Genomic DNA, 15117 nt, shown 5'->3' with positions numbered 1-15117 from the left:
CGTGTCTTCGCACGATGTTTATAGTCAACGTAAACAAAGTTACGTAACAACAAAAATCGCAGCAAGCCCCCCTTCTTTGAATATTATCACATTAAATTAGGGAAAATAGATAGTTACGTTCACGCTAGTGGGCGCTCGATAGTTTGTTTTGATGTTTTCCAACTTGCCAATTCCGACAACTCAAGTCATTTCGAATGTCGGATTTATATTTTGGGTATTTTGACGTTTTATTTCTCGCTGTCATGATAACTCTTGTTCTTGTTGTCACGAAATTCATAATGGCCAGTTCGTCATCGGAACCACCACACACAGGACAGAAAGCTCCTATTTCTATGAAGCTTGTGATGGCGGGGATTCGAAAGAAATATCCTTCAGTTAAACACGTTTCCACGACCGATTTACATTCAAAAATGGATAAAATTCAACCAACTGAAAATTCTCCAAATCTTATGCTTTTGGACGTACGTTATGTGGACGAGTTTGAAGTTAGTTGTCTATCTAATGCTGTATGGATCGACGAAAAACTCCCTACTAAAGAAAAACTATGCGAAGTAGAGGAAAAACTTTTAGAAAAACAAAACACCGACGTCTATGTTTATTGCTCAGTTGGATATAGGTCGTCTGATTTAATTAGTCAAATCACGAAAAGTCCTTCATATGAGAAATTTTCAAAACAAAACATCAATTTTTACAATATTACTGGTGGAATATTTCAATGGGCAAATGAAAAACGGCAAGTATTTAACAAAGATGGAAATAAAGCTGACTTAGTTCATCCATACAATGCATTCTTTGGTAAATTACTGAACAAATCTTATCGATTTAAGCCAAAGAAACCACTTTGATCCTGCCCATGTCATGTGAGTATATAAGCAAATTTTAGTATTTTAAAAATATGTTTGAAATTTATCTTCTTTATAATGTTATTGTCAATTTATATTCAAGCATCTAAATGGGCATGTTTTAATATTTTATCATAATGCTATAAAAATTACTTCACTTATAAACCTCTCCCTTAAATAATATGCATTACATGTTGTGATTTTAGTAATTTCTCAATGTGCAAGTCTTTGTTACTAAGTCAGAATATTATCTGCTATTTTTGCAGTATTGATTGCACTTTTAATATCGGTTAGTTCAGCAATCCGCTGATATATTATGAGACATTCCATTTGCACAATATGGCAACTTCTTCAAGCTGTTTATATGGCGCTCCAGAAGTATGTGTACCAATATGTAGGTAACTAATTTTGTTCACCTACTTTACATCAAGTTGTGTAAAGGGACTGAAACCTATGGCCAGGGGGTATATTCACTTGGCTATAACATAGACAGTCCCCAAACTCAAAATAGACCTAAAATAAGGAAAATCGGAATAAAACTATGCCCTAACCCCAATCTGGTACACATACTACGGGAGTACCGTTTATATTTAAAAATTTTATACACAATTTTATATGTTATATTTTTGTTGTTGAATGCATTCATTTTCAGGTACTTTTTCGACTTAGATCTATAGTTACTTGACTATTGAGTGACCTATATTTTGAAATTGGTTCAACATTACTGGTATCTCATTTAGATATCCCTTAAAATTGCCAACACATTATTATGGTGTAAATTGGATTATGGTACCTATGTTTGAGTGGCCTTTCGATCAGAACTAATTAACATCTCAATATTAGCAATATGGTGTGAAAGATTAAGTTAATTCATCATTCGTTTGATGCTTCAGCATTCTACAGGTTTTTCTTGAATATTATAGTTTATTACTTTATTGTATTAACATGTGTATGTTAAAGTATACTACCATCAATGGGTCTTCACTTGTAAAAAAGTTTTCAAAAACATTTGTTACAATTTTTATCTGCCTACCATTATTGTTGATTGATATTTTTGTATCTCAGATTTAAATAAAACATGAGTGATACAGAGCGCGAGGATTTAAAAAAATTGAGCAAATCTTTACGTACTATAATATCATTGACATCCAAACAATTTCCAGAAGTTGAGACAATTACAACTCAAGAATTTGAGAATATTTTGTCTAAGGAGTCTTTACTTGAGCCGAATTCGAATGTCAATGAATCAAATTCGGATATCCTAGTCGTAGACATCAGAGAAAGAGCGGAGTTCGACGTCAGTCACTTGTTGTGTGCTAACTGGGTGGATTTTAACAAACCATATAGAGAGCAATGCGACTGTGTCATCGACCTTATACAGGAAAAGATTGAAGAGAGAGAGAAAAGGGATAAAGAGTTGGATGTATTTGTGTACTGCGCTGTGGGAATCAGGGCTTCAATTTTGGTGTCAATTACGCAACGAAGGCTTAAGCGAATGAAAGAAAAAGAAGGGTCGCCTGTTGACCCTGAAGAATTCCTCACAGATAATACTGAGAAATTACCGTATTCCAGCATTATACTTCGAAATGTAGAAGGGAGTATCTACAAGTGGGCACACGAGCACAGGCCATTGGTCGATAAAGATAATCAAAAAACAACACTGGTACATTGCTGTAGCACACTTTGGGGGAAATTGTTTGTCAACAAAGAACTTCGGCACCCCGGACCATACAGTCTCATTTTTTAAATAACAAGCGCAATCATAAATGCCAAAGCATGCTCTGATAACTTTCAATGTTATTGTTGTTTCAAAAATCTTGCCAAAGTGTGAAGAAGTGCAATGTATCATCCTGTTTTTTGCCAAAAAAACTTAAAATATGCTCCATATTATTGAACCATGCATGACAATATGTTAATCAGGGAACGAATATTATATATATATTCTCGTTATTTTATTAATCATGTTTATTCAATTAATAAGTTTCCCTCTATTACTTTCTTTTATGCTACTATTCAAAGATTGATAATTATCCTTCATAATAAAATACTTTAATATGCACTTAGTATAGAAATTAGTTGAATGTTTTCGATAAATCATGGCCAAGCCAGCACTTACCTTCGTTTACAATTCTATTATTGTTAAAAAGTGCCACATTCACGTTTAAATGTATTACCAGTAATTATTTGTCAACAATCAATCATATGATAATCCCTTTGATGCAATATACTTTTTGTTTATTACTTCATTGAAAACATTATGCTGATTAAACTTTCATATTTTTGTGTTTTATTTTACGCAGGTGTATTTTTATATCTTAATTACTAAAATACAATAATAGCAAGAGGATGTCCGATGCTGTGTGATCTGAAATTTCAATTGGAATGGTAATGAAATTATAGTATGATCAAAGGATGATTCATGTCATTACTCTGCGTGTTGGGTTGCTATATTAGCTAGATTAGGGTCACCATATTTGGAAAAGCAAAATTCCGGACAGTGCATGACTATTTTCATGACCTCGTAGTAAAAATACGCGCACGGTACAAAATAACATGTTCTGTATTAGCAGTGCGCACAGTACGATTGCAGATGCAGTAAAATTCCGGATTCCGAACATTTAAATTGTTCTCGGACACAAAATTTAACCCTAAATCCCGGACGGTATGGCAACCCTAAGCTAGATCCCAGCTAACAAAAAACTAGGGCTGGGCATTGTACAATGTAATTCATATGAATATACCAATATCATAATTTTCCTTATATCAGATATGTATTGGTCTATAAATGCATTCTTTGTCCATATTACAATCATCCAGTATTTTTTCCTATAACATGAATGTGTATAATCAATAGAAATTAATAAAGTGTTATGCAGTCATTATCATAACATTTCAATGCTACGATATAATAACTGAAGGTAATATTATTAGTGCCTAAATCCAAGCTAATCTCGTTATGAGCACCCATCTCCATTAATTCAATATGTAAATACTTATTTAGGGTCAGGGGGCGTCATATTTCACAACAGAAGAGCAGAATAAGTTGTTGGAAGAAACTGGGTTCTCACCCCAAGAGATCCAAGAAATACAGAAGAGATATTCAAAGCTTGACAAAGCAACCTCCGCTGATGAGACTTACGGCATCCCAGTAGACGATCTCATGAAAATTCCAGAACTATCTGGTTGCAAACTTGCACGATTTGTTGCCGAAAAATACGGAGGAAGGTCACAAATCTTGTTTCCGAGGGAAACTGTTTTGTTTTTTGGTGAACTCAGCTCCCATCGAACTCCACAAGAAAAAGTGGAAGGACTTTTCAAACTTCTTGATGTTAAAAAAATGGGATATTTGAGTGGAATTGAAATGTATCGATATTATCACACACTTTTTACACCTGGATTGAGTGATCAAAGAATAAAAGAAATCACTGAAAATTTACTTCAGAAAGTTGGTGGAAAAATCGATCTTGAAAAATTTAAAGAAATAATGCCGGCATGGGAAGTGTCTGAAAAATTAACCGTAGATTTACAATTGAGCTAGCACCAAATATGTCTGTACTTCACCTGGAGTTGCACTTTTGGATAGGGCTGGGCATTTTCGAATACCTGATGATTTCAGAATCGGATCGAATATTTTTTTCGAATCGAATCTCGAATACTTGGAAGGTATGAAATTGTATGTAAATTTCTTAGTATTTTAGGTCCTTCAGACACATAAATTACCGAAAACATAGAATACATCACTGACAATAAAAAAAAACACGTTTTCATCAATACCTCAATACAGAAAAGAGTCATGAAAGAATATGGCTTCAATGAAAAAAAAATTGAGAAATTTACCTCGACCATTGGCGGAAAGAGTAAAACAAGATGGCGGCAATTCGAAAATTTGCTCTACACCGATTCGAATAATTTACTATTAGATTCGAAATGCCCAGCCCTACTTTTGGACAAATCTTAGTCACCTCAAACGATGCCAGTTATATTTTTAGTGTGTAATATAAAATCACTATTAACACAGGTAGCTAACCTTGGGGCTAGCATTCAATGTCCTTATTATTTATACCCTTGGCCCTTACCAACTGGTCAGTTTTAGTCCATTTTCTATTTGTACATAATTTTTATAATAAAAATGTCTATATTTCACCGATTTCTTGAAAACACTATAAAGCGATAGAATCACAGCAATGCAAGAAGAAGCGATTGAATAGTTTGAAAGCTTAATCTGTAAATGACTCTCAATCAATCCATCATCAAAAAGTTTGTTCATAATGGTTCACTTGATTCAAGTGACTTGAATCATTTTAGGCTCGATTGTCACTAACATTGAGTTGTGCACCAGTCTTTTCTGGTAATTTGTTAAAATCACAATAAGCTCTGATGCAGGTTATTAGTCCATATAAACTTTTGTTCGCTGTGGCTTTGTTTCATCCAGAACATCCTCTACATCCACAGTGAATGCATTCAACAACTTTACCCTGAAAAATGAATACACATAGTTAGAAGAGCCTCGACCACCTGGGTTATTCGAGATTTTCTCAGCTTTTTTGAACACTATTTCACTCAGTGGAGTAGCCTAAGCCAAGTTTAGTGAAACTGAAATGCACTGAAATGCAAATGCAATCACTTTCTTTTCATCAAAAATAGGGATTTTTATACTTATTTGAAGGATTAGAAAGCCAATGAAATAGCTTCATCGCATGGTAGAGCACAGCCTCACTAGGGTGGTTCACGTAACCGCTGGCGGGTTACGGCTCCCTCCACCATCAAGTCCATGCTTCTGAAACCAAATAACTGGTAACCGGACGAGAGGCCATGGTTCGCCAAATGATTAAGCCATCTTATCGTCTTTCCTCTTCCCTGAGATAAATATGTAAACTAGCTAACGGTTTATCATTTCAGAGGCATGGGCATGGCCTTCCACCGAAACCTCATTTATTTGTTGATATTTGAGTTTACTTATTAAACAATCCTCACCGCCTCAAGTTTTGATTTTGGAACTCTGCAAATACAATTTGTTCCGAAGTTTGTATCTCTTGCTTGAATGCATCGAAGACAACATAAATTCTCATATCCTTGTTTTTTCCATTTAGCAATCAAATTTTTATCAGCGATTGATTCTTTTAAACAATATTCATAAAGCTCTGCAAGTCAATATATTAGTTTGTTAGGTTATGTACACAATTTTTATTAATACTGAACAGAGCAGAGCCTAGGTAGCCAGAAAATATTAACTGACAATGAATTGCAACTACAAATCTGAAAACAGGATTTTTGTATTTATCCATGAAGGATGGTTAGTTTTCATGAACCGATTTAAAGCATGTTCATAAAGTCAACCGTGGCCCCTTTCCTGGTTATGAATCTGCCAAGACAGGTATGAAATAGTTAACTAGTCAATCGTTCAAGTGTGGACTGTGATGCAAGTCATTTGAAAAATAAGATAATGTCTGAATGTGTAAGAATTAGTCAAAAACATGAAATTCAATCACATCATATAATTGCCCAGGAAATAGAAACCAACTAGGCTACCACTTACCTCGACTAATTGCTTTTCTTCTATAAAACAAGTCATAAATATATCTTGACTTTTGGTGATGAAGTTTGAATATGGGCCATAGAGTTTCGACTTTTCTTTTTCCATCATGAGGATCCGTTTCTGCCTCTCTCATCTTTTGATCAAGTTCATCCAAAGTTGGTTCTATCAATTCCCAGCCATCCGGAGGTGGTTTGCGACTTCGCCTTACTTTAGGCATTGCAGAAACTTCAAATCAACGAAATACCGGAGCGCTTCACTAGGAACAGCAGAAGACTGGAAGAGCAATAGATTGAAGTAAAGCATCAATGAGACGGCAGAGCTTCGGTAGTGGACGGAGTCGAAAATTTCTCAATAGCCTTCAACCGGTAAGCTAGTCATTTTTGTAAAATCGAAACTGATTAAAATATAAGTACGTTGTTGCTGTATTGTAGGGGTCTTACTACTTACTGAATACAACGCAAAACCACAAAGAGCGCGAAACAGCGCAGAAGAAAGGGAAACAGCGCAAAAGAGAAGGAAACGGAGAGAAACAGTGTAGAAGAGAGGAAAACAGCGCAGAAAAGAGGGAAATAGCGCGGAACAGAGGGAAACGGCGCAAAATAAGAGGAGCAATTTATTACCACTCCATAGCTGCTCCTGCCACGTACAAACCGCGGCTTCTCTTGACATGATTCTATGGCGCTATCACCAGTATTTTCACAAAGCCATGTACCATTTTTTTAGTTTATCAAGTGAAATTATATCTATCTAAACCCGAAACCTAACCTCAAATCAGTCGAAACTATATCCATAAGGAAAAGGTTATCCTAAGTATGTTGTCATCAGGAGTGGTCCTGCCATTACAGCCTACACGCATTAGTTTGTGGCAGCACAATTTTACCCGCCATGATTTTCAATTTGCTGCCCTGATACCCCGCCTCGCGCCATTTGTTTGTGGCGATTAAAAAGTTAGTTGACATGGTTTGGCCATAGCGGCCATGGTTCATATTAAGTCTATCCAAGATAAGTTGGAAATTGCTACGGGAGAACGGGTAATGGACCGATTTTTTACTATCGAGCAATTATATATTCGAGTTACAGCAGAGAATTTCCTCGGAAGTATACCTCTGAGTGGTAAGAGCAATTAGGCCTATGCATTCTTTGTAAACAATGCGAAAGGAATATCCAACACGGGGAATTTTGTTGTCGACGATTGCGGAGTATGGGACAGCAAAAAAACAGGTTCCATCGAATCTGTATTAAATAAATGACGGAAAATTCCGTCATATCAGGCAAAAATGGGAAAGTACCTTGAATAGCGTGTAAAAATGTTAAAAAAAATTAAGGGGACCATAAACTTGGTTAGGGATGATTTGGTTCTTGTTTTTTACAGGTAATATCCACGCTTGAGAAGATGACCTGGATTCAAAAGACGAGTATTTTAGTTTGACATATTCTAGCTACGAAAGTGGGTGCGTCAAAAACACTGATGAAGAATATGGCCATTAACACCGTCTCACTACGCTTATATTCCTGGTAGAGAGTATTTTCGCACCCCGGAACATGTCACACAAACAATCGACAAAGGTTTCGATGCAACGGACAACCAGAAAAATTTTCCGAAAAATGGTGTTAAATGGTCCGACATCTTCGCCAAGCGACTTCAAACAAGTTCGAAACAGAAAAACTCTAAGAGTACAAAATATAATATTGCCGATGACGTTCTGGATGTTCTAAATATGATAAACACAAATCCTTATCTGAAAGAAGTTATACTGACCCCTGAAAAACCGCCAAGTGTAATTTTGTATACAGGATATCAATTGGTGGATTTGCAATCTATATATATATATCCATTCAGACATCCGACCAAACGATCATAGTAGTAGATCGGACATTCAACATAGCATCTTGCTATGTCACTACCATTGTATTTAAACACTACAAAGTAATAAAAAATGACACAGACGATAGCCCAACTTTTTATCTAGGCCTACTCTGGGATGCAAGATTTGAAACTTACTGTCGCTGTTTGTCCTTTTCCGCGCTGTTCCCCTCTGTTCCGCGCTGTAGGATAAGAACGGACAATCTAGAACAGTGATTCTCAAACTTTCTGAGCCGCGCCCCCTTTTTAGGAATTGTTCAAGTCTCGCGTCCTAACTCAAAAATAACTAGTTAAGTTAGTAACAATAAGTTACAAATACCATATATATATATATAAAAAGACGAAAGTGTGGTTTATTCAACGAAAACGATAAAAATACGTGGATGGAATGTAAATATCCAAAATAAAGAAATGTGGGTACTCCCGCAGTATGTGTACCAGGTTAGGGTTGAGCCAACATTTTATTCAGATTTTAGTTCTATTACGAGTTCGGGGACTGCCTCTGTTAGTCAAGTAAATATATTTTTCAGTCCCGTTACACAACTTGATGTAAAGTAGGCGAACAAAATTAGTTACCTCCATATTGGTACATACACTTATGGAGCGCCAAAATAGGGGGCGGGCAAGATCAAATCCAACAAATATTTTTATTATTAATTAGCTTCACACCCCGTCGTTTGATAACCACTGTTCTAGTAAATGCGCGGATAGTAAATATCAGAGTAAGTAGGTCAAAGCGTTGATTGGTAAAACCCAAGATTAAAAAAAACGCGCGGTGTAAAATTCATCAGAATAAGTAGAAACGAGTGTTGATTGGTAAAACCGAAGATTCTAGAAAAAGGGCGTGGTAATAGCCACCAAGGAAACCAGGCACAAGCGTTGATTGGTAGAACCGAAAATTGTAAAAAAAAAGGCGCGTGGTAAAAGTCATCAGAAAAATCTGGATCGGGCGTTGATAGGTGGAGACGAGGATTCTACAAAACGCGGGATAGTAATCATCTGTAATCAACGCTGCTTCGACATGAACCGTGTTAGTCAACTTGCCGTTCGTGTGTAGTGAGGTTGTTCAAAAATGCGTTTGTAAGTTGTTCATGTGGCATTTCCAAGGCAATGGTGTATTTGTAATAGGTTAGTATTGAATATAATCAAAAGTTATGAAAGAAGAGCAGTCTTCAGAGTGATAAAACCTCGTACACATGAGCCTTTCATAGTTGAGTTTTGAGCGCACGCGTTTTTTTTCAACTGACAATGTAGACTAGTTACCGGTATAAGTTCTATTTTTCGACATTTTATATTATATTTTAGAGGGCGTTTCGAAATTTAGGGGATGATAGATATTTTGTTATTAGTGATAAAACTAATTGTAACTTATAAAAACGTGTTTTGTATTTTACTGATCATCTTCATATGAGCATACGGCATATGAGCCAATTTCGGAATATTCGAATAGGCCTACACTTTTTTACATTAAGAATTTAAGTATGGTGTCACGCCTAAAAATTAGGGGGGTGTTTGAAATTTTAAGAGGGGTATAGGAAAATCAATGTTTTGAATATTTTTTTTCTGGTTTCTGTCACCTTTTTGATGATGATGACGCTTATTTATCAGTGTATATATTTTATTGTTTCAGTTGATACATACCGTAGTATATGCATAAATACCATGCTGCAAACCCGTGGGTATTAAAGAGATTGACTATTGAAAATGCAATCGTCTTATTCGCAACAGCCAAAGAACTTTCAGATGGGTACTTTTTAGTTTAGTTTATCCTTCTGTACGCTCATCGTGCTACGCTCTAGAGATACAACCCAGTTGCAACAGTCTAAACTCGAAAGATGGAATTTCGCGGGCGGTGATTGTTTCGTCGGCGCTTCATGAGCATCAAGTGTGTGTACCAATATGAAAGTACCTAATTTTGTTCGGCCATTTTACATCAATATATGTAAAGGGACTGCAGCTTATGTGCAACGGGGAATTTTCCCTTGTTTATCACAGACAGCCTCCGCCCCGTGCTCGCAATAGAAAGAAAATGAGGAAAATTGCAATAAAAATGGCCTTATCCTAATATGGTACCCATACTTCGGGAATACCACTTTGTCCAACAAATTGGAAGTGGAATGTACCAGCAGGATCTGTGGTTAGCGCCCTGGTATGGGGCTTATTCTTGGTTTCACTGTTATCAACAGGATTCGGAAATACATTTTCAATGGGAATTTCTCGGTTCCTGCCTCCTGAAGTAAGAGTGCCAGGATGGCGGACACTGGAACGTAGTGTGTGTACCAGGATAGGGCTAGGTCATAATAGTAGCTACTAATACTACACGAATCAATTGGCTAATCCCCGAACTCGTATTAGAACTGAAATAAGGAAAATTGGAATAAAATAATGGGCGAACCCTAACCCGGTACACATACTACGTTCCTATTTTCGCCATCTTAGTTCACACACTTCAGGAGTATCAAAAATTTAATGGCATCTTCGGCGCTACAATCAAAGTAGTTGATTGTTAAACGATTAATAAAAACTCGGTAATAACAAAATTGTTAAATGTTATATAGAAAACGAAAAATATCTACAGTTTAGTACGGCGATTTTGAAAACTGATTTGCAAATCATGTCGTGCATCTTTACGTCATCATGGACTGACTGACTGAATGTTCCGAAGATTCCAAACACGTTGACGAGTCGTTGGGGTTCATAACTGCCCTTGCTCATTCGTTTTCGAATCTTGCTAGGCAGGGCAGAGCAGTTGTTAGAATATAATTTTACGCTTAAAAGCAAATATAAAATTCCGAATTTCATATTTAGTTTTCCTATTTGTTTTTATCTGAGGTCAACTGAACTTATAATTTCGCTTGTCGTTTTGTGTTTCTTTCACCGACACTTTTTCGCTTATATTTTTACCCTGAAAAACAAGTATGAATTCCCAAATATCACACTCAGTGTTCTCATCTTTTTCATCTCTGGCCAACTGAACTTATATTATCAATAACTGCAGTATAACTAAGCTCTCAATGTTTCACAGGAGCCGAGAAAGATCCACAGTTTGTACGGCAACCTGAAAACTGATTTGCAATTCCTCTGCCGCATGTTCATTCCACCCGAAGATATTAAATACGTCATCGACTTGGAAAGGTATTTATTAAAACTGTATTTGGTTGTCGTTTTAGCCTACTGATTGCTGCTTATGCAGATATTGTTTGGTGATAAAAAAAAACGGCGCTCCAGATTCAGAAGTGTACGTACCAACGTCGAGGTAACTATTTTATATTGTTCTTCTGGTTTACATCAAGTTACGTATAGGGACTGAAACTTATGGACAGAGGGCAACACAGACAGCCCCCGGACTCGTAATAAAATTAAAATTAGGTAAATCGGAATAAACTTATAGCTAATCCCAAACAGGTACACCTACCACAGGAGTAGCAGAATTTGATTAGAAAAATACCAAGAGCGTGGAAAGATTTTATTTTTTTACAAATGCATTGCATTGAAATAAAAACGCACAAATTATCATTCTATTGCCATTTATAGGTTTGAGAAAATATCCCAATCATCGAGTGCTTGAGAAGACCGTCCACGACATCAACCAACTAAGGTGAGATACAACAATAAATATCTAACTTCTTTGACTAATCATTCAATGCAATAAAGTTTCTAAAACGTTGGATAAAATGCTTATTAATTTGGTACTTATAGGTCAGCGGTTCTTAACCAAGATTGAGCACAGAACAGATGGGGAGGGGGGCGTACAATGCTAGGCGCAAAACTGCTTTTACTTTTCACTTTACTAGAAACCTCCTCATTCATTTTAGTGTCATTGCTTGTTAAAGTTATTTCACGCTGTGTTCTTGTTTGCACATGATGGGATTTGAAAATCTGCTAATCAAACTAGTACTATAAATACCACTGCAACCCATGAGTGCCGAAAGAAGGGGTCATGAACTGAAAAAAACTGTTCGATTGCCTTGAATTTTTACCTTGAGCAGAAGAACTCAGTGTTCTATTTTTTTATATTCCAGGCCAGCTGAACGTGTTGTTCATGTTCGTTGTACGAACACTTGATGTAGAATCCGAGCCATCGGGAGAAAAGCAAAGGGCGCGAATATGGAAGATAGAATTCTTCGCTTCGCTAGAGGATTCTTCACTTGTGTGGTACTACCAATTTCGTCTGTCGATTTATTAATTAGTCAGCAAGGAATGACTAGATAGGGTTCGACAGACGAATCTAACCTAGGTGTTTAGATGGCTCTTATTAGGATTGTCTACCGAAGAACAACTCAGTCCGGCGGGTGAAAAGAATTGAATAATTTTTAATGATGATTTACTATTCATGGGCGTGTACATGATATATATATATATATATATAAATTTATCAGCATAAATTGCTGATTGAACTTTTTTTGGTATCATTCTCATTTATCGATCCACAGCAATATTTAATACGTGGTCGATTTGATACGAATAATATATAAAATAGGGCAAACTAACCATGTTTTTTTTTACCAATGCCGAAACCTTTCTGTTATCATAATTAGCAATGCGATCTTTGAAGTTAAACAAAATTTGCTCCTTTGACCGACCAAATTAAAGAAGGGTTTCGCTTAGGCTTAACACTGCACTGAATTATGTATTGTTAGTTAGATAGGGCGCTAGGTTTTATTCTTTATTCTGGGGATTAAGCTTCAAAGTCTCCTAAATTAAATCGGTCACATGGAGCACATATTTGAATGAGACTTGAGCTTTTCCCCTTTGCATATTAGGCCATATAGTACAGGGTCTCACAAATTGTGAGACGAAGCAGACGAAAGACCTCGGAAGGTACAATAGATCTTCTCGGGTGCAATAAATGGCAATAACTGTTAAATTTCTCTAAAAATTGTTTGAAAAAGTTTCAAATCATTTATTTTGAATCATTTGTTCGAATATTTCCGACATTCGGATTTATTTGAATACTATTGGCCACTACTGCGCTCAAAGAGGCGAAGTCTGGGTTTAATATTGAACCGGATTTCTGTACGTTGAATTTCGATTCAATATTGCCAAGCCAAGTAGCACTAAGCTTCTGGTAAGGTAGTTGGACTAAGGCAAAAAGTAGTTGATGAATTAAGCATTGTGACGCACTTAATTGTATTGTGAAATTTGGCTAACAAACCACTAGAAAACGACGTTTTCAAAATGAAATTTAACTTATTATTACGATTATGTCCACTATGCGTCCATGCAAAGTTGTCTGCTATTCTTCTTGGATGTTGCCTCTAGGTCTCAAGCAACTTAAGGTTTTTAGGCCGGTCAGCTTTCAGTTTATATATAAAAAGTATAGTACGGCAGTCATAAACAAACTCATAAGTTGCAATATTTGGGTTCGTGTTTATGATTGCAGGGGAGCTGACGCCCGCGCTTCAAACTGGATAGCTTGAACCTCTGGTGCTTGCACCATTTAGCCAGGATTCACTCAATGTAGCGGAGTGAAATCGCCCGCGCGCATGATAAATACAGATTGGGTTAAAAAAGCTAGAATATATATGGGGACCCTTCGATCATTGTAATTTTAGATCAGGTCGGCGATAAAATAGATTTCGTCAAACTAGGGTCAAAAATTCCTTTCGCTGGGATGTTGAGTTCGGTGGTTGGGACGGCTGGATAGATAGTTATAAGGGTGAAGAGTAATTATCACTCGCACTGTTGTCCTCTCTTGTGACTTCAAGCTGGGTTTGATAATTTACTTTTCACAGTGTTAGGGACGCAGTAGGAGAATGAATGATGTAACGGTTCCAGACATCTTGTCTGGGCATTGAAACTCTTTCTCTTCCAATCTACTTATGGGCTGTATTTTTACACTTGTGCATAGCTTTTATGTTGCATGGTTTATTGTCCTAGCGACAAAACCATGTTCTAACACTGATGTCGTGCAGTAAAATGCAAGACATCTGTAACGTAATACGTAGTCTTACGTTCATTTCACTGTGTGGTGCTTATGCGTTGCGCATGTGTTGTGTTGCCACGTGTTTTTGATTATTTGTTCTTTTTAAGTCTTGTCTGTTGCATCGGGCAGACTGTTCTTTTCTGTTCTCTGACCTTGATGGCTGGGTTGGCGTTGAATACAAAAGTGCACCGTGAATATTTTTTGACTGTTGATCGTGTGAACCTGTGGACTGGGGCAACAGAATAGTCGAGTATTTGCCAGTATTCAAAAGTCAATTAAGCTGTCGTTTAGCGAGGGAGTAAACGGTCTTTTCTACACAGTATATCACCGTCGAACGCCATCCTCTGAAAACCCCGCTACGTTACACATCTATCATATCCGACTTGGTTTTTATCATATTCACATACACCCTACTGCCGTGCAATCAAATGCAAGACATTTTTTACATACAGTGACGTGCAAACAACTGTACGACACTTTTTATTTACTACATTTCCGTTTTCTGGATTATATTTTAGTGTACCCCATTTCCTGATTTTTTTTCTGTATGGACTACCATTTCGTCAACTAACACTTGTTTTTATATTTTCAGGTACCATCCAAAGAAGATGAATAAACATTAGTTATTTTCAATAATTTTTTCCGAATCGTAACTTAATTTTTTGTCAATAATATGGCATTCCGAAATTGGGCTTAGGGAGAACTTTAATTGGTACTAATATAGCAATATTATTTGAAAAGTTGACGGAATTTGTGAATTTATTCCACTATTGCGTAATAAAATTATAATTTAAAAGTAATCCATTCATTGATTCCAAACACTGTAGAAAAATCTGAATCATCTATCCCTTTTACAATATCATATCTGGCGCTTAATTGCTTTCTATTTAATTAAACAGATTAAACATAAAGCTACCAAAAGTATAGCAAACGCAGAAGGGGTTAAACG

General features: G+C 36.4%; 4 protein-coding genes across 4 annotated transcripts; 3 read left to right on the top strand and 1 right to left on the bottom strand.

The window, feature by feature from the left end:
- The first annotated feature begins 124 nt into the window (after positions 1-124).
- On the top strand, positions 125-1908 carry LOC120337911 (uncharacterized). The gene has a single exon (XM_039405817.2). It carries the CDS (start codon positions 195-197, stop codon positions 843-845), a length of 651 nt encoding a protein of 216 aa, XP_039261751.2. The 5' UTR covers positions 125-194; the 3' UTR covers positions 846-1908.
- Positions 1909-1920: 12 nt separating this feature from the next.
- LOC120337909 (uncharacterized) lies at positions 1921-3142 on the top strand. The gene has a single exon (XM_039405816.2). The coding sequence runs from the start codon at positions 1921-1923 to the stop codon at positions 2587-2589; it is 669 nt and encodes a 222-aa protein (XP_039261750.2). The 3' UTR covers positions 2590-3142.
- Positions 3125-4989, top strand: LOC120337913 (uncharacterized). Its single transcript, XM_039405819.2, has 2 exons — positions 3125-3227; positions 3844-4989. The coding sequence occupies exons 1-2, from the start codon at positions 3225-3227 to the stop codon at positions 4378-4380; spliced, it is 540 nt and encodes a 179-aa protein (XP_039261753.2). The 5' UTR covers positions 3125-3224; the 3' UTR covers positions 4381-4989.
- On the bottom strand, positions 4958-6677 carry LOC120337912 (protein BUD31 homolog). Its single transcript, XM_039405818.2, has 3 exons — positions 6379-6677; positions 5817-5983; positions 4958-5317 (listed from the first exon to the last, which is right to left on the bottom strand). Exons 1-3 carry the CDS (start codon positions 6593-6595, stop codon positions 5267-5269), a joined length of 435 nt encoding a protein of 144 aa, XP_039261752.1. The 5' UTR covers positions 6596-6677; the 3' UTR covers positions 4958-5266.
- Positions 6678-15117: the final 8440 nt, after the last annotated feature.

This window comes from Styela clava, chromosome 10, assembly GCF_964204865.1.
Source record: "Styela clava chromosome 10, kaStyClav1.hap1.2, whole genome shotgun sequence".
Taxonomy (NCBI): Eukaryota; Metazoa; Chordata; class Ascidiacea; order Stolidobranchia; family Styelidae; genus Styela; species Styela clava.
Note: the sequence above shows the minus strand (reverse complement) of the source record. Positions and strands in the feature narration are given on the sequence as shown.